Below are 20,184 nucleotides of genomic sequence, written 5' to 3' on the forward strand. Positions count from 1 at the left end.
GCAAAGATCCCGAGGTGGTAAAAAAACCTGGAGTTCCCCACTGCGGCATCCCTTGGTATCAAATTGTGGTTTTCACGTGCAAAACCCTAGAGTATAACGCCGCACAAGTGTAAAATTGTTGTACTTGAGTCATTCTTTGTATACTTTGAAGGCATGAACTGGACCGCACGGCGTTGTATTCTTCCTAGTTTTCCTTTTCTGCAGTACTTTCTGATGAACAATCAAGCCAACACTGGCATGTTCAAGAATCAGTCATATATACGTCTTACGAGCAATGAGTTCCACGTCCCTATTTGCTACCAGACGTTCTTTTTTTAAAAAAGTGAATCTTCCGTGGTATTTTAGAGCATGCACTATCCATATGCTTATGCCACTTTAAATTATCGGTGATTTTTGCACCCAGGTAATCAAAGCACCCTCTGTCGAGAAGCGTTATTCCCAATGTGATATTAAAAGAGAATTATCTTGATATTCTTAGATATGTGGGTGATTGTTGACTTCCAGTACTTTATTTCCATTCGCAATGGTTGACACCGCATGTGTAAGGCCTGCAGACACTGGTTAATTTTCAGCTCAGCTGATCATTCGCATTACGTATTTGTGCGTAAATTAAGCTATAACCAGCAAACAGTTTTAGCATTGCAGGAGGCTTTTCTGTCTGTGTCAGCATGACTGACTTGCAGTAAAGATATTTATTGAGCGAGAACTTTGCCCTAGGGGACTGCAGAAAGTGATCCTAGTGAACCAGAAATGAAGCCTTTTATTTTTACAAATTTCTGCCTATCATTCCAATGCGCTTACAGATATTCCATTACACAGTACACATTGACTAAGTCCTACTTTACGGGGCTTAACCATCAATCTCTTGTGAGGCTCCTTACCAAAGCCTTAGAAAAACCTTCACATATGACATCAAGTTGTCATTGCATGCCTAAAGCTGTCGCAATACGATGAATCGTTTGAGTTGGCTGCGTTTTAGTTTGAGCAACTCTCCGGAAACCATGCTGATAGAGACGAAAATTGTGTTTGTGTTTTAGAAAAGCGATAATGTGTTTGGCTATGCCATGATGTAACATTTTCCAACGAAAGAACGCAAGTGAAACCTGTCCGTACTTGCTTGTGGGCAGTCGATCACCACTTCTACGCATTGGATTAATGAGAAGTGTGAGCCAGTCGCATGGTACCAAATTCGTTGACGGAGACTTTGGGAAATGATTTGCAAGCAGTGTGCTATCCACTCCGCATTTAACAAGCTACCGTTGCTTGCAATGATAAAAGCTGAGGAAATGGATTGCGCGTTTGTTTGATCGAGGAAAGGAACGATTTTTGTCCGGAAAAGAAAAGGAAGGAGTTCGCGCAATCCGCATCGCCATCTATAATGATTTAGATCTCGAAGGTTTTTTGGAATAATATATTGGAATGAGGGCTCATTTTTCTGTTGAATTATTTCAAAATCAGAATTAGCTGAAAACACTCAAAAAATAGCTTGTCATTTTATCACCTGGATGCCGAAAGCCTAGAAACAAGCATCAAGAAAGCGACATTGTTTGAAGAGAGTAAAAACAGACAGAGGTCGGCAAGAATAGGTGGTACGAAGACAAGCGCTAGTATTCTTCACGCAGTTTTTGCTTTCCCTTGTCAAGGGGAGCACTGCGTAAACAAGATTGAATTCTAGGAGAGCGATCACATACTTTACTAGAAAAGTTGAGATAAATATGTTGCAGCTCTAGTGCACGCTTGCTTTTCTCGTCTTTACTGAGACATGGTTTCACTCGGATGTTGTTCTTATCCGATGTCGAGGCTACAAGTACTTAAACCAAATCAGGAAAGATAAACGAAGTGGCGGTGAAGCCTAAATATAAGAAAAATCTAATCGTTTGATACCGATACTGATTACACTAGTCTTGCTCAGGATTTTTACCCTGCAAACATATTACATCGGAATATTTTTATCTTTGTGCTATACATTCCCTAAGAAGGAACACTGAAGTTTTTACGACTGGCAGAATATCTTTAGTGTTTTTACTTGAAATAAAAGAGATATTATTCAACTTGGGTTGCTATTATTGATGTTACGGCGGTATCTTCTATTCACAATGCACAGACCGAACCTATCTATGCTGCTGTACGGTAGTCTTAACACACTGATTCCCTTAACACACTGAAGCAATAGATCTACGCTAGTCAAACTTCCCCTCTGATGTGGTATTTTATGTTGTGTTTTCATCAGGTTCAGGGGGCCATTTGCCTTCTTTTGACATCTTTGCAATGCATAAGAAACAAGCCACTTCTATTTGCACTGGTAGAATGGAGTCAAATAATGACGTCACTTTCTTATGGCAGCAAGTGACTTGACGGATGTCGACAGGGCAACTAACTCAGCTTAAGGTCATAACATAATATTAACAAGAACGCTCATGAATAACTATGCTACTTTCCCTGTGTTGCATTTAGGAAGTATCGAATAGATAAGAAGGATTGCATAATACTCCCTACTTGGGAGTAATACACAAATCTTGAGATCCTCCAAATTCCTAAAAACCTTATGCATTCACATCTTAGTTGAATATAACAGGTTTTGTAATGAACCGAACGCATAACTGAAGAAGGCTAGAAATCCGTTTACAGTAATAAGTTTTAGCACAATATCAATAATTTTAGTCTACCCTTTGAAAAGATTCCAACTCTCAAGGTAACAAAAAAGATACACCTCTTGAACTGCTGATTAACCAGATTTTTCTAATAACACAACGCTAGAAAATATCTTTAATAGACATTTTTGAAGCAGCCGAACTCACAGCCTCAGATACTTTGTCAGATCCTTTGTGGTCCGGACTACACCATGAGCCATCTAGTTGCCGCTTTTCATTAATGCCTAGCAAGTCTAACGAATAGCCCATGCGTTACACTCAGGCGACACTTAAAAAGATCACGTTGCTGACGAAGTCTTCTTGCAGCGTGGGCCCTCACTTGCCGGTAGTAACAGCGCGTGCTTGACTTCGCGTAGTGGTTGAGGGCGCGGTAACACAGGGTCGATACGAGACCGGCAAAACGCTCGCGCCAACGATTGACCGTCTGTTCAGCACAGTGCGTCACTGAAACCATCATACCTGACCAACAACGACTCAACCATGTACAACTTAACCGACAAGCGCGAGTTGTCTTACAGCGACGGGCTTTCTTGTCGACGAGACCGACAAAATCAGGGTGCCGGCCATCATTCGACCGAACCCAGCGCGATTGGCCGTGGAACGGACAAGACGATAGTGGCAGTGTCTTCGCTTGTATATATAATTAATCGCGCTCAAAATTGAAACCAGTTGAAATTCACAAACAACAACCCTCTCAAGCCGCGGGCATGAAATTTGAGCCAATGTTGATACTTTTCAGCGAAGGTTAAGCCTGGCGCCATGGAATTCGTTCGCCCAGTATCGGCGCTCCTCAAATGAAATGTATAGAGTTAGAACGAAGGGAACTGCTTTTATAGTTCATTTGGGGCCTTATCGATTTGAAATCAACTACTCTTTACTTCGCACGGTGCGTATACAATACGCGGCAAGCGGCGACAAAGCGCTGTGCCAACATATGTACGTCACTGTACCCGTAGGCTGCCGGCTTCATTCGCTACGTAGATGTTGTTATGCTGGCACACTTCTTAATTCCAAGGACTCACTGTCTACCTCTGCTTCAAACGGTAAACAAGAGACGGTGCATTCGGTATCATCATCATCATCATCATCAGCCTGGTTACGCCCACTGCAGGGCAAAGGCCTCTCCCATATTTCTCCAACAACCCCGGTCATGTACTAATTGTGGCCACGCCGTCCCTGCAAACTTCTTAATCTCATCCGCCCACCTAACTTTCTGCCGCCCCCTGCTACGCTTCCCTTCCCTTGGGATCCAGTCCGTAACCCTTAATGACCATCGGTTATCTTCCCTCCTCATTACATGTCCTGGCCATGCCCATTTCTTTTTCTTGATTTCAACTAAGATGTCATTACCTCGCGTTTGTTCCCTGACCCAATCTGCTCTTTTCTTATCCATTAACGTTACACGTATCATTCTTCTTTCCATAGCTCGTTGAGTCGTCCTCAATTTGAGTAGAACTCTTTTCGTAAGCCTCCAGGTTTCTGCCCCGTAGGTGAGTACTGGTAAGACACTGCTATTATATACTTTTCTCTTGAGGGATAATGGTAACCTGCTGTTCATGATCTGAGAATGCCTGCCAAACGCACCCCAGCCCATTCTTAATCTCCTAATTATTTCAGTCTCATGATCCGGATCAGCAGTCACTACCTGCCCTAAGTAGATGTATTCCCTTACTACTTCCAGTGCCTCGCTGCCTATTGTAAATTGCTGTTCTCTTCCGAGACTGTTAAACATTACTTTAATTTTCTGCAGATTAATTTTTAGACCCACTCTTCTGCTTTGCCTCTCCAGGTCAGTGAGCATGCATTGCAATTGGTCCCCTGAGTTACTAAGCAAGGCAATATCATCAGCGAATCGCAAGTTACTAAGGTACTCTCCATTAGGTTTTATGCCCGATTCTTCCCGATCCAGGTCTCTGAATACCTCCTGTAAACATGCTGTGAATAGCATTGGAGAGATCGTATCTCCCTGCCTGACGCCTTTCTGTATTGGGATTTTGTTGCTTGCTTTATGGAGAAGTACGGTGGCTGTGGAGCCGCTGCAGATATCTTTCAGTATTTTTACATACGGCTCGTCCACACCCTGATTCCGTAATGCCTCCATGACTGCTGAGGTTTCGATAGAGTCAAACGCTTTCTCGTAATCAATGAAAGCTATATATAAGGGTTGGTTATATTCCGCACTTTTCTCTATCACCTGATTGATAGCGTGAATATGATCTATTGTTGAGTAGCCTTTACGGAATCCTGCCTGGTCCTTTGCTTGACAGAAGTCTAAGGTGTTCCTGATTCTATTTGCGATTACCTTAGTAAATAGTTTGTAGGCAACGCACAGTAAGCTGATCGGTCTATAATTTTTCAAGTCTTTGGCGTCTCCTTTCTTATGAATTAGGATTATGTTAGCGTTTTTCCAAGATTCCGGTACGCTCGAGGTCATGAGGCATAGCGTATACAGGGTGGCCAGTTTCTCTAGAACAATCTGTCCACCATCCTTCAACAAATCTGCTGTTACCTGATCCTCCCCAGCTGCCTTCCCCCTTTGCATATCTCCCAAGGCTTTCTTTACTTCTTCCGGCGTTACCTTTGGGATTTCGAATTCCTCTAGACTATTTTCCCTTCCATTATCGTCGTGGGTGCCACTGGTACTGTATAAATCTCTATAGAACTCCTCAGCCACCTGAACTATCTCATCCATATTAGTAATGATATTGCCGGCTTTGTCTCTTAACGGATACATCTGATTCTTGCCGATTCCTAGTTTCTTCTTCAGTGTTTTAAGGCTTCCTCCGTTCCTGAGAGCATGTTCAATTCTATCCATATTATACTTCCGTATGTCAGCTGTCTTACGCTTGTTGATTAACTTCAAAAGTTCTGCCAGTTCTATTCTAGCATTCGGTATACAGCAGTATAAAAGACCGCCTCGCTCAGTTATACCAACGGTGTCAGTGATGACATCCACGTTTTCGCGAGAACAACAAAGCATATAAATGAGTGCGTATGCCGAGCACAGTTTCCTATAATAATGCTTTATGGCATGCGCAAACTGCCAGTATGATGGAGTAAAAGAAAAGCGCGACTCAGTAATAAATTAACAGCCCGCAATATATATCTATCTCGGTAAAAGTTGTCGTTATTGAAATGGTTCGTCCGTTCATATTGACGCGTCTCAGGGTCGAACAATACTGCACTTACGTGCAGAAATGTATGCTTTGTTACATTTTGACAATATTTCCTATCAACGATGCATCTTTCCCACAATATTTGACGCTAAGAACGGTATGTGTCCGTAGATGTGAATGTAAACATGTGCACCGCTTTGATAAATCCGACAGGGAAGGCTGCGCTCGGAGACTTCTTGAATATGCGAAGTGTCTTTATGATGTGTAAAAAGAATACAAAAAGTGAACTCCAAGTGCTCAGATCACCGACAAAGAACTCCAAGGCAGCCGTGTAGACAAACGGAACTCAGCTTGCCATTTATCGGCCGCAATGTTTGTACAACAGCGCACTCCGGCCTCTTCACCCATTAGTCGGCAAGTGCTGCATGGCTTCCGGGGACGACGTGCTGCCCTGGAAAAGCCGTTGACAATATACGCCACCCACAGAACGTACAACCGACGCGCACTCATTCTGGGCGCAGATACGCCAGTCAACGGACGAATGCCGGGGCACCCTTCAAAAACGTATCCAGTGGCGTGCGTCAGAAGGCAGCACAGGAAAATGAAAAAGGCGGAGGAGGGACCAATTTCAGTGCAGGCGAATTTTTGTATGGCTGCTGAAAAAAAAATTCCACATGCGCTTACATCATTTCCTAGACTCTCAGAATTTAATCAGTAATCAGCAATACGGTTTCTAACTCGGTAAGCTGACTGATGCCGCACTGCTGTATATAAAAAAGGTGTCCTAATCCAAGCATTGCAAAGGAACTTGCTATTTTTAGCAGTTTTCTTTATCTTCTTTGTAGATATTTATGTTGAACATTAGGATCATTAGCGTATTGGGTCATAGCTGATGTTAAATGAATGTTTGATTTGTCGCTATTGTATTAGTAAATTGGAGGAGTCCTTGTAAGGATTCCAGCAGAATAGCCCACTTTATTTGTTCCGGGGTGAGAGCGCATGTTATGTAGAATTGGGCACTGCTATCTCCCTGTTATGCACATTTGTATTAGTACTGGTCGGTGCAACAAATAGCATATAGTAGCAACTTTCATCGATTATTTTGCTCGTGAAGAGGTTTGGCCCTTGGCTATAACTGACCGCTGCGCGAGCATTCACGGGCACATGTTCCGTACTCGGCTTCCGATCTCGTACAGATTTACCACAAGGATGAGGGTGTTCACGGACAGTATTGCTCGTACTGGGTTACCGACAATGAGGCAAGTATTTCGTGCTACAATTTTAGATTTGATTCCTACTACCTAGTGACTGCTGACCCCAAAGTCTTTTTCATTAGCTTGTCGACAAAAGAAAAAAAAGGTTATATGCCCTTGATAATTGGCGTTATATGCCCTGATAATTTGCTCCCAAGCCGAAAGCTTCTTCGCACACATAGCCGGTGCCTAAAACCGAAAGGCATGTGACGAATACCGAACATTTCACAGCTGCGCGAAGCACCACAAAGGTCGCTGCAGCAAGGCTACGTATTTGAGCAGCGAGTCTGCGGCGACGTACAGCAGCAAGGCGTCCCTCGAAGGCGACAATTTCGTTGATGAGATCCGCTGCCGCAACTGTGGCGCCGAGAATGAGCGCTGAGCGGTACATGTACACCTTGTAGCGATGCAGGATGCGGAAGTACGGGCTCCTGTACTTGCCCCTGAGCACACTGCGCTCGACGCCGAACTCGGGTTCTCCAATCTGCGAATAGATAACCGCATATGTTGCAGGTCTGCTGATAATTTTATGTGTTATCACCATTATCAGATTTATTTTCTATGTCCACTGCAGGACGAAGGCCTCTCCTTGCGATGTTCAGTTAACCCTGTCCTGCCGGGATAATTCCAACGTGTGTGTGTAAGTGTCCTAATTTCATCACCCTACCTAATTTTCTGCCGCCTTCCACTGCCGTTCCTTTCGCTTGGTCTCAAATCGGTAACTTGTGAAGGCTGGAGCGATTGCGCGGTATGAGTGGACGAAGAAGAAGTGTGCTTGGGTGTTCGCCGAGGCTGGCTCGCTAGGAGGGAGGAACCCGTGGGCTTCGATGGTGGACGGGTTGGTGGAACAAGCTCCGACCGGGAAGGACCTGGCAGCTCTTGTTCCGGGGTGTGCGAGGTGACCTGGGTGACTGACTGTTCACCGACCCGCCTGGGCCTACCTACACACGAGCGGCTCGGGCACTATCGAGCATAGCGAACCATTGAGGCCACAGAATGGCTTCGGCGGCTGACTGTCCGCCCTGCTGGCTGTGCTTGTGGTCGGACGGCCCGCTGACGGCCCGCTTTAGGCCCGCTGCCGCAACCACAATGCGCTACAGTTCGCGTCGCTGCAAGCCGTGCTGACGGCCCTTGCCGTAGGCAGGAGCCAGCGGAGCTCGCCACCAACGGGCCACTGAAGGTCTGCGAGTCAGGAGGACGGGCGTCTCTTCCTCACCTGGTACCTGGGTGCGGCAGCTTCGCCTGCCAGCACATCCGCGGTCGCTAAGGCACCGTGAATCCTCGCCGTGTGCTGCGTGTAGGTGAGTCACCGGCGGAACGACAACAGAGACTTGAAGCCAACGAACTCTAGTGCGTAGCAACGGACCATAAGGGACGCGCCGCAAAGGCATTTTTCAGTTTCTCTTAGCGTTATATGTGTTCAGGTGTATTATGTGCTGGTAACTTCCATACAGACCCTATGATACGGCGGATAAACAAAATGCCGGTTTGCCACGTCTTCCTTGCTACGTGTTGAGTACCTGGGCCTTCGAAGCCTTTGCTATCACAAACTCTAATGCTCCACTGGTTATCTACCCCCTCATTAGATGACCTGCCAAGCTCTATTTTTTTCTCTTGTGGCGACACACTCCGCGCATATTTCTGTGCACCCTCCGCCTTCTTATCACCTGGCCCAGCATAACACAGCTGCACGCTGGACTGCATGGTCGATAAAACATAGCGCCACCATTACGTCACCCGAGGTACGCGTCACCGACGGTGACTATAAAAACAGGCTGCCTGGCTGACAAAGACCGCCTTCTACCTTCCGCTACCGGGACGAACGTAGCGTTGGTACGCCCGTCCGCTGCCATCGTTAGTCGAATAAAGAAGCGTTACGTTTTAATGTTGGGATTCTTCCTTCGGCTGACACGGCATCCCACATCTGGTGACCCGGACAACGAACAAGAACGCATCGCCATGGATGAACAAGACCCCCTTTAACGACAGCTGGAACTTCTCAACAGACAGCTTCACGCGCAGCACGAGGTGATCCAGAAGCAAGAGCGACAGCTTCAGGAACGGCACGACCAACCCAATGGCTCCGTGCAGCAGCATCCTGCCGGCTCCGCCGAGGACGTCAGAACCCCGGCAGATGGCATCCCGCACGCTGCCCCGCACGGCGTCTGGCGTGTCGCTGTCAAGCTTCCGCCGTTTTGGGCCGACTCGCCCGAGGTATGGTTCGCCCAAGTCGAGGCCCAGTTCTCTCTCACGCACATCACACAAGACCGGACGCACTACGATTATGTCGTCGCCCACCTCGATGCCAGCTACACCAGCGAGGTCCGCGATATCCTTGCCAACCCACCAACGGGCAACCTTTACGAACACCTCAAGACGGAACTAATTCTCCGCCTGTCACTCTCGGAAGACCAGAAGGTGCGACAACTTCAGTCCGCAGAACTTGCCGAGCGCAAGCCTTCGCAGCTCATCCGCCACATGCGTGCTCTCGCGGGTAACATGGAAGACCAGGATTCCTTACTGCGAGCACTTTGGCTTCAGAGAGTTCCACCGCACGTCCAGGCAATTCTGCAGGCTCAGCTTACGCTACCTCTCGACCAACTCGCCGGGATCACTGATCGCGTCATCAAGGTCTCTTTGCCGCCATTGTCGCCCACCGTCCGGGCTGTCGCCGCAGCGCTGAACACCACAGAGCTTGCGCGCCTTATCGACGATATCAACCGACAGCTCAGCTCCATTCAACGACGCCTGGATCAACACTTGCCGACGCGCCTTTCGCAAAGCCGTGGCCAGAACACTACCCCGTCGCAGCAGCCTGGCGACGACGGCCGGTGTTACTACCATCGACGCTTCGGGGACAGAGCACAGCATTGTCGACCACCCTGCTCCGCTAGAAATCGGGAAAACACCAATGGCAGCTCGTAGCCACGGCTGCGAGCTGCCAACCTGGAGGCCGTCGCATCTTCGTCACCGACCAAATTACAAAGCAGCGCTTCCTTGTCGACAGCGGTTCCGACATTTGCTGCTACCCCGCGAGCCCACCTTCAAGGTCCCCGTCCTTCCACGTCTGTCGAGCTCAGTGCGGCGAACCGGTCCACTATCAAAACTTACGGCTCGCTCCGCCTGCACATCCAGCTTAAAAACCTACGCCGTGACCTTCATTGGAATTTTCTCATCGCCGACGTCACAGAGCCAATCATCGGCTCAGACTTTTTGGCGCACTACAACCTCTTTCCGGACTGCCGCCACGACCCTCTCATCGACGCGACAATGGGACATTCTTCGCCAGGACAGCGAACGGCTCCCCACCAGCCAAGCATCAAAGTACTCAGTGTCGAACATAATTCACCGTACCATGCCATCCTCGCCGAATGTCCCGGTTAGACGCGCCCCAGAGGGCTGCCACGCGACGTGCAGCACACCACCTTGCACTGCATCCGGACCACACCAGGCCCCCCGGTTTTCTGTCGCGCCCGCCACCTTGCCCCGGACCGTAGGCGCATAGCCAAAGCAGAGTTCGAAGCAATGCTCCGGGAGGGAATCGCCCGCCCCTCCGACGGCCCATGGGCCTCGCCACTTCACCTCGTCCCTAGAAGACCGAAGGCTGGCGGCCCTGTGGGGACTACCGTGACCTCAACGCCCGCACAATTCCGGACAGGTACCCGTTCACCACATACAGTACTTCGCCCATTGCATTTCCGGTTGCCGCGTTTTTTTCCGGGCTAGACTTGGTCAAGGCCTACACGCATATACCCGTCAATCCGGACGACATCCCGAAAACTGCAATTATTACTCCTTTCGGCTTGTTCGAGTTTCCCTTCATGAGCTTTGGCCTGAAGAATGCTGGGCAAACCTTTCAATGCTTCATCGACGAAGCCGTCCGCGGCCTCGACTTCTGCTTCGTCTATCTTGACGACATATTGGCCTTTTCCCGAAACACCCACGAACACCACATGCACTTTCGTCTGCTTTTCCAACGCGTCGACGACCACGGGTTACTCGTCAATGTCCCGAAGAGCACGCCCGGCGCTTCAGTGGTCAAATTCATCGGTCATGAAGTCTCATCAGAGGGAACTCGACCCTTACTTCAACGCATCTCAGACATGCAAAATTACACTCAATCAACCACCGCTGAAGACCTTCGCCATTTCCTCGACATGCTGAACTTTTACAGGCATTTCTTGCCACACGCAGCCGACTACCAGGCTCCCCTCCATGATGCCTTGGCTGGTCTACGAGGAAACCATCCCGTCACTTGGACACCGGCTTTAACGGAACATTTCGAAAAATGCAAAGCTGCTCTTTGCACCACCACACTTCTCTCCCATCCTGTGCCAGACGCTCCCTCGGGGCTCTTCACGGACGCCTCTAGCATCGCCGTAGGCGCCGCCCTTATGCAGCACGTAGACAACACCTGGCATCCCTTGGCGTTCTTCTCCAAGAAACTCTCAGCTCGCAAAACGACCCCTTTTGCGGCCAGTCCCACCGACGAAACCACGACCCCCGCGACGTCGAGTTCGCCAGCTTACTACAGAGAACTTCTGGCGATATACGAAGCAGTTCAGCACTTACGCCACATTCTCGAAGCACAGCACTGCACTATCTACACCGACCATAAACATCTTACCTACGCCTTCTCTCAACGCCGCGACAAACTACCGCCGGTCAAGCAGAACCAGCTCTCGTTCATTGCCCAGTTTACCACCGACATGCAACATGTCAGTCGGAAGGACAACGTGGTCGCCGACGCGCCTTCACGTGTGGCAGCTATTAGCCCTTCGCAGATAACAGCTGATGTCCTCGCTGAGGCTCAGACTACGGACGCCGAACTTCTGGAGCTTCTTAAGGGCGGGTCCGCGCTACAGCTGCAGCAAGTCCCCATACGTGAATCGACAAAGACTATCTACTGCGACTTATCAACAGCAGGAAGCAGGCCTTACGTGCCCGTTTCCCACCGCCGTGGCCTCTTTAACCAGCTACATAATCTCAGCCATCACGGCATATGCACCTCTGCACGCCTCGTGGCCGACCGCTATGTCTGGCTCTCCATGCAGCGGGATTGCCGCACCTGGGCGCGCTCCTGCATTCAATGCCAGCGCGCTAAAGTCACCAGGCATGTCACTTCACCACTCGGCGCATTCCTCCAGACCTCTGGTCGGTTTCAACACGTCCACCTTGGTATCATAGGGCCCTTGCCTCCAGCTGGACGCTATCGCTACTGCCTCACCGCAATCGATCGGTACACTCGATGGCCTGAGGCAAGGCCCCTCGAGGAAATCACTGTGGAAGACGTCGCCTCGGCCTTCTTCGCCGGCTGGATTGCCCGCTTTGGGCCCCCTCGCCGCGTCCCCACCGACCAAGGACGACAGTTTGAATCGCACCTTTTCCGGCTGCTCGGTCTGACCATCGGGTTCGAACGCTCGCAGACCACCAGCTACCACTCATGCGCCAACGGGATGATCGAGCGTTTCCACCGACAGTTCAAAGCAGCCATCAAGTACCACCCGGACTCAACCTGGCCTGAAGCCATCCCAGCCGTCACCCTAGGTCTTCGCGCCACCTTCAAGCCCGACATTCAGGCTACACCCGCAGAACACGTCTACGGGGAATCCCTCCGTCTGCCAGGCGGATTTCTCGCTACCCCGCCATCCACCACCGCGACGTCAGATCCCACCGATTTCATCGCCCGGCTCCGACCCACCATCGCTGCCCTCCGCCCGTCACCCGCAGCTCACCACTGTAAGACCACCCCCTTCGTCCTCAAGGATCTGGCAACGTGCTCGCACACTTTTCTCCGCGACGACACCGTCCGCCGGCCTTTACAGCCATCTTACAGCGGACCCTACCCAGTTCGCCGTCGCGACGACAAAACCTTCACCCTGCGCATTAAAGGGAACGCCGTCCGCGTCGCTATTGACCAGCTGAAGCCGGCCTACACCGATTCCGCCGAACCAGGGAATGCCAGTGCACCCACAGACGTCCATCCACGACCGCCGACATCGCAGCCTGCTTCTGTCACTACGCGCAGCGGACGTCGGGTACGCTGCCTAGATTTTTTCAAGCCCTGAGGGCTCTCCACTCCGCGGGGGGGGGACACTACGCGCATATTTCTGCGCACCCTCCGTCTTCTTATCATCTTGCCCAGCATAACACAGCTGCACGCTGGACTGTATGGTCGATAAAACAGCGCCACCGCTACGTCACCCGAGGTACGTGTCACCGACAGTGGCTATAAAAACATGCTGCCTGGCTGAAAAAGACCGCCTTCTACCTTCCACTACCGGGACGAACGTAGCGTTGGTATGCCCGTCCGCTGCCATCGTTAGCCGAATAAAGAAGTGTTACGTTTTTATGTTGGGATTCGTCCTTCGGCTCACACGACATCCCATACTCTTAATGTCAGACTGAATATCGGCTATCCCCGTTTGCTCTATGAACTACACCACTCACTTCCTGGCTATTAACGGTACGCGTCAAATTTTTCGTTCCATCGCTCCTTGCGCAGACTTTAACTTCTTCTCGTGCTCCTTTGGTAACCTCCAAGTTTCTACCCCACATATCAGTACTGGTGGAATGCAATGATTGTGTACTTTTATTTTTAGCGACAGCGGTAAGCCCAGTAACAATTTGGTTATGGCTACGGTGTGCACTCCAGCCCATTTTTACGCTTCTGTAAATTCGTCACGATCAGGTTCCCTTCTCCGTAATTGACCTAGATAAACGTACTCCTGCACAGACTCCACAGGCTGAATGGTGACGATTACTCTTGCTCCCTTGTCAGGCTTTTAGACATTATCTTTGTCTTCTGAATGTTATTCTTCAACCCTACTCTTACACTTTCTATATTAAGGTCTCCAATCATTTGTTACAACTCATCCCGTGTGTTGCTGAACAAGACAGTGTCATCTGCAAAGCGAAAGTTGCTTTGATCTTCGCCGCTGACGATATCCTAAGCCTTCCCAACCAATAGCTTGAATACTTCTCCTAAGTATGCAGTGACTAGTGATAAAGAGATTGTGTCTTTTTAGTCGTGGTCACCAGGCTAGAAAAGCTGCTCACCTGCGCATCAATCAGCATTCCGTCTTCAAAGGAAGCAGAAGAAGCGGGGAGAGCCCTCGCACTCCTGCATCCTAACGTCACCAAGATCATCACGGACTCACAAGCTGCATACGAGAACTGAAGAACTGGCTAGGTGTATCTTGCGGCACTAAAAATCCTCGGAAAAGCTACGCCTCCTAAACAAGCAATCGAACTAGTTTGCGTCCCGACCCACTCCTTAATTGAGGGCAGCGAATATGCTCATCAACAGGCCCGAGCGCTCAATCCTCGGGCCATTGAGGAAGAGGCAAGGGGATGGCAACCCATCACAAGGTACATAGATATAGTCAAGTATTACAGGGACGGTAGGAAGACATTTCCGCACCCCCACCTTTCCTTGACCCGAGCCGAACAAACAATATACAGGCATATCTAGGCAAGATTCTATCCCCACCCATGCCTCCAGAATAAAATATACCCATAAAGGTACTAGAACACATGCCCTCAATGCGATGCACTAGGAACCCTTCGGCACGTCATAGGAGAGTGCAATTTTCCAAAGACCACCCCCCACCTATGCCCGTACCTAACCCCCCTACTAACGCCACCATTTACGAGCGATAGGAGATCATGCTATCCAACCCCGCCCTGCAAGACCATCCCCGACTGACCCACAGAAGCCAGGTGGCCCTGCAAGCATATGGAGTCCGTGAAGAGGGTGCCAACCCATCAGACGCTTAACGCATTCCATTTTATTATGGGCCAGTAAAGTTGTTTCTCTGTCTCTCCCTGTCTGTTTAGGTTATGGTTACATTAGGGCTGTGTGAAGTGCCGTTCAAAGGAACTTGCATGAATAATATAGGGAGCCAGCCTTATGCAAGTTCAATTTAAAGCTCAGAGAAGAAAACCTTGAAAGCCGACATCGTCGCACTGTTATCTGAATGTGAAGCTATATGCAAGTGCTCCCCAAATTTGAGTACCGCTGAACAAGCCTCGAGAAATGATGGAGAAAAAAAAGAACCTTGACACCAAAAATTATACTTACTAAACTTTAAAGTTTCGAATATGCCTGAGAAAATTGGTGATTTAGTAAACGAGAATATGGCACGGCAGGATGTCGAAAACTGTCAGTGCCTTTCAAATTAGATTTCTGCGTATGTTTGAGTCATGGTCAGTTCCTCTTTCAAAACGCGATGTTCTCTTTGATAAATAAAAAAAGGAATAGCATCATTACAAGTGACCTCGGCCATAATGAAGAAACTCCGCTCTACATCTGTGAAAACCTGTGACCTGCTAGTAAGGGATTGATAACCGTGCTTTATGTCTTGAAAGAAGGGAAATTGAAAATTCTTATTTTTCATAATAACAATTCTTAAGAGAGACACAGACAAAGGAGCTAATCAAGATATATTTAAAAGAGCAGTGCAGCCAGAGACCATGATGGAAACCAGCTTCGGTGCAGCCCAAATGCCCACAGTTCGTCTTCATTGGCGCCCGGTTTCTAAATGCCTTTTGTATCGCAACCCAACACGTGGCGGGAACTGAGCAGTCCCGATGCCGTTAGATATATATGATAAGTGGAGAGTTGTATGGCTTGAGCCTGTAGACGTAAAGCAGTCATTGGTTACGGAAGCCGAGGGCGTTTTGAGGCAGGCTGGAACGACTTGGTAGGCGACATCAGTGACTTGGCGAACCATGCGATATGGACCTTTCAAACAAGACAGGAATTTAACGAAATGACCTACTCGACAGGAAGGCGACCAAAGAAGCAAGAGGGCGCCCGGCGAAGAGTTCTCTATCAGGGGGACAGAGGTCCCAGCGGCGCTTCGGGTTCTCTTGTGGCATTCATAGACGAATGCGAGCGATGCCATCATCACGAGCGTATTATCTTGCCGAGCTCGTAATCGATTGTAGCGAGGTTTCTACCGCTCGCACGGATTCACAGCCTTACAAGAAGTAGGGCGGAGCATAGCCGCCAGTATGAAGGCGAGAAGAATTATAGGCGGAGGTAATGTAAGGTAGAGTGAGGTGCCGATTGCGGTGACCATTCAGAGGTATTTCGCAGACGTATCTCTAAGGGTGCGTATCAAGCGCTCGGTCAGCACACAAGTTTGTGGATGGCAGGGGTACCAAGTTAACGAAGGATGGAGCAGACGCATATGATGTCATCAATGACCTTGGACAACAAGGTACGGCCTACGTGTAAGGGAACTTGAAGTGGAGCTCCATGCATCAAGACGACGTCGCGTACGAAGAAATCTGCCACATCAATTGCGCAGCTGTTTGCAAGAGCGAACGTAATCGCATAGAATAGTTGCGCTCTGATGATGAGAGGAAGCGACTAGCATACGCTATGGCGCGATTGTGGACATGCTGAAGCTTGGCTTGGGCAGCACCTACACCAGAACCACTGGCATTCGTGAGCAGTTCAGTTACGGCATTAGGGACTAAGTGGGTGACGGTCGGCGGTAAGGTCAGATGCATGGCCAGACGAGCAAAGGTGGCAAATAGTGGAGGTCACGCATTCAACGGCGAAAGTGACCCACTTCCACCCCACCGCGGATACTAGAAAGGGACCCAGGACGTCCAAGCCGGTACGACCGAATGGCTCCAGCTGGATTTCAAGTGGCTCCTGACAACTAGCGCAAAACAGGAATGACTTCTTGAGGCGATGACATGCTAAGAAGCCGAGACGTAACATGCTCCAGAACGTGCAAGACTGGGCCAGAGGAAGCGGCGGCGTAATCAGCCATAAGTGCGAGACATGCCGAACTATGCGGAGGGTAGTATGCCTGTAAGAGTCTTCAGAATGTCCAAACAGAAGTGCTTTGGGATTATGAGAAGGATATTGAGGCCTTCAGGATAAATATTACGACAGTACAGAGAACCATTCCGGAGAACAAAGAGGCGTAATAAAGCATCGTCAGGCATGGGATCAAAACGATCAATGAGCTCTTTGAATATAGCGTCACAAAGTCGATCGTCACCAATACCGCTGAGCTGTGGCATGGAGAAAACAGAAAAGGCATTCTCGATGTCAGCGATGTCAGAGTTGTCGATGAAGTGACGTGACAAATCATCCACATGTTAATGCAGGCGTCTTGGCTCGTAAATTACAGATTGTTAAAACTCCTGCAGCCTCACAGCCAACAACGAAGCCGGCCTGCAGAATCAACAGGGACGAAAGCCAGGAGCACGCATGATGGTCGGTTACCACGGAAAACCGGTGCCTGTGGGCTAGGGATGGAACTCCACCCAGACAACAGCGAGCCATTGACGTTCCGTAATAGCATAGTTGCACTCTGATGGTGAGAGGAGGCGGCTAGCATACGCTATGATGCGATTGTGGACATGCTGAAGCTTGGCTTGGGCAGCACCTACACCATAACCACTGGCATTCGTAAGCAGTTCAGTTGCGGCATTAGGGACTAAGTGGGTGATGGTTGGCGGTAAGGTCAGATGCATGGCCAGACGAGAAAAGGTGGCAAATTGTGGAGGTCCCTACAGGAAGAGTACACCTTTCTTTAAAGGATGAGTGAGAGGCAGCACTATAAGCAAATCCCGGGCAAAGCAGAGCATGTAAGAACATAGCACAACAGAACTGCCAACATTTGCGAAAGATTTTGGAACTGAACCATCTCGGACGGCAGGAATTTCGTATGGGTCTGGTTGTATTCGAGAAGCGTCGACAAGATCACCTGGACTGTAATTTGGCCGTGGCTGAAATTACAATATTTCGATTATTCCGTTGTAACCTGGCATTACCAATAACATTAAGTATGTCTGAGAGATGTTCAACGTGAGTTCCAAGTGTTGGCAAAAAGACAATAACGTTGAGGCATCTCTGGCATGAGGTTCATTGACAACACTGACTCAAGGAGTCCAGCGTACGCTCAAAGGTGTCAAGACCATTGCATAATCCAAAGTGACAACGTTCAACAGGAAAATGTCATCGAATTTTCAGAATGCGGTCTATTCTCTGTCCATAAGGTCGACAGCGATCTGCCAGTACCCAGATCGCAGGTCAATAGAGGAGAACTAGCTGGCACCGTAGAGACAAGTGAGACCATGGTGACTTTGTGCCAGCGGGTACAGATATTTCTTAGTCACTTTCCGCATGTGGTCGTAATCCCCACAGAATTGCCATACGCCGTCGTTATTAATAAAAAACACCGATGACAACCGCGGACTCAAAGAAGGTGATATTTTTATTGAGAATCTTCTTAAGCTGAGTTTGAAATGCTGACGCATGCATGAAGCTCATAAGCAGTCTCACGAGTCGTAGCCGACGCTGATAGGATCTTATCTCCGGGAGACACCGTAACGAGCTGGATGTAGCGACCACTGCGGAGCTGCGTGCCGAGGACAGAGAGCGCACACCTTCAACAATGTGTCACATGAAGAAGGGAACAAATAACTATGCACTTACATGAGCAGTCCAGCCAGTTATCAAGATAGAAACGAGCTTGTGTTATGCCCAGATGCAGGTCTTCGTCATCCTGTGCCACATGTCTTGTAATCGTAACTTCTATTGCAATAATATGCACAACGATAAGTCGCACGTTTCACCAAGAAATGTATCTGCGCCAGTATTACCGATCGCTTTATTTAGTCACATGTATACGATAATTTAAACGCTTCTGCAAATTGTCAATCCACCCCTTACTTGGAGATGGCAGGCGATTTGCGTGCGCACATTAATAAAGCTATACAAACACTGTCGGAACTCTGTTCTTACATGCTTTTGTGATGCCAGTAGTGTGTCATTGCCCTCTTTCAATTGCTGTCATTGTTTTTGTTTCCATTACTCAATTTTAAAAGACTGCAAACTGTGTAATTAAATAGAATTTAGTAACACCGGTTGCGAACATCTTCCGTTTTTCATGTGCTTTTTGTTACTGTTTTGCGGTTTCTCATAATTTCATGATTTGTCATGACGTATTTGTCATTTCATGGTACATATTTGTTCATTCATGGTTCGCTTCCTGCGCCATGTTTTGTACCGAAATTGTCACTAAGTGTTAGAATGTAACATATTGTTACGAAGAGTTGCGAAGAAATGGTTTTATTTACAGGAGATGGACGATGATCGTAGCGTGATCGTAGTGCAGCCCGGCCTCTCAAACCCCTCGTTCTATTCGTTTTCTCTCTGCTTGTCCACGCCTTTCGTATCCGTTACATTTCCCCGCAAGCAGACGAAGCCCGTGGGGTGAGTCAGGATGAACAGGCAGGGTATAAAGGCTTCAGGCGGGCTATATGAGTCAGCTGAGTTCTGCTTGATCGCCAACCATTGCACAGGAGGTGAGCTATGACGTAAGTCAGTTCGCTCATGCGGTCCACAACCAGAAAAGGGCCTGAATATTGTGACAAGAACTTTTGACACAATTCACGCTTGCATTGCGGTGTCCAAAGAAGGACCAAGTCACCTTTTTCAAACGATACTTGTACGTGACGGTCGTCGTATCGCTCTTCCGAACGACTTTGCGAGGCCAGAGTACGAAGACGAGCTATTCGACGGCCTTCTTTTGTGAGACACAAAGTCTTCGATACAGAATCGTCACTGGGAAGTACAAGGGTAACAAAGTGTCCAGAGGGCTTCGTGGTAACCTCGCATACAGGAACCGGGCTATAGTTCCTGGTTTCTTGTTTCGCCGTGTTGTACGCGTAAGTGATGAATGGAAGTACGTCGCCCCAATTCTTATGATTGGAGAAGACGTACATGGCAAGCATGTTGGTCAGCATTCTGTTCGTCCTTTCAGCGAGGCCATTGGTCTGTGGATGATATGGCGTGAAACGACGGAACTGTGAAGTGCACAAATGAAGTAACTCTTCAATGGCATCAGCAGTGAACTGGCGACCACGGTCGCTGAAGATGACACGTGGTGGCCCATGAAGAAGGACCACGGAACGCAGCAGAAAGAGCGCCACGCAAGCAGCGGTAGAAGACACTATGGCTGCAGTTTCTGCATAGCGTGTTAGATGGTCTATGTAGCAATTATCCAACGGTTCTTGATAGATAACGGGAATGGACCCAAAAGGTCAATACCTACTTGCTCGAATGGCATACTCGGCGGCGTCAATGGCCGAAGGAGACCCGGGGCTGCGGTGGTCGGTCGCTTGTGACGT

General features: G+C 48.9%; 1 protein-coding gene across 11 annotated transcripts in view; it reads right to left on the reverse strand.

Moving 5' to 3' along the window:
* Positions 1 to 20,184, reverse strand: part of LOC135897954 (neprilysin-1-like) — a 752,274-nt gene that overhangs the window by 359,408 nt on the left and 372,682 nt on the right. For 10 of the 11 annotated variants that reach the window (XR_010563211.1, XR_010563210.1, XR_010563209.1 and 7 more), the window contains exon 17: positions 7,322 to 7,504. The exons of the other annotated variant lie outside the window; for it this stretch is intronic. Coding sequence is in view for 7 of the 10 variants with exons in the window: in XM_065426667.1 (XP_065282739.1) it covers positions 7,322 to 7,504 (183 nt within the window). In the remaining 3 variants the exon portion in view is untranslated. The remainder of the gene's footprint in view (positions 1 to 7,321; positions 7,505 to 20,184) is intronic. 11 annotated transcript variants of the gene reach the window in all.

The sequence above is a fragment of the Dermacentor albipictus genome, chromosome 2, assembly GCF_038994185.2.
Source record: "Dermacentor albipictus isolate Rhodes 1998 colony chromosome 2, USDA_Dalb.pri_finalv2, whole genome shotgun sequence".
NCBI lineage: Eukaryota > Metazoa > Arthropoda > Arachnida > Ixodida > Ixodidae > Dermacentor > Dermacentor albipictus.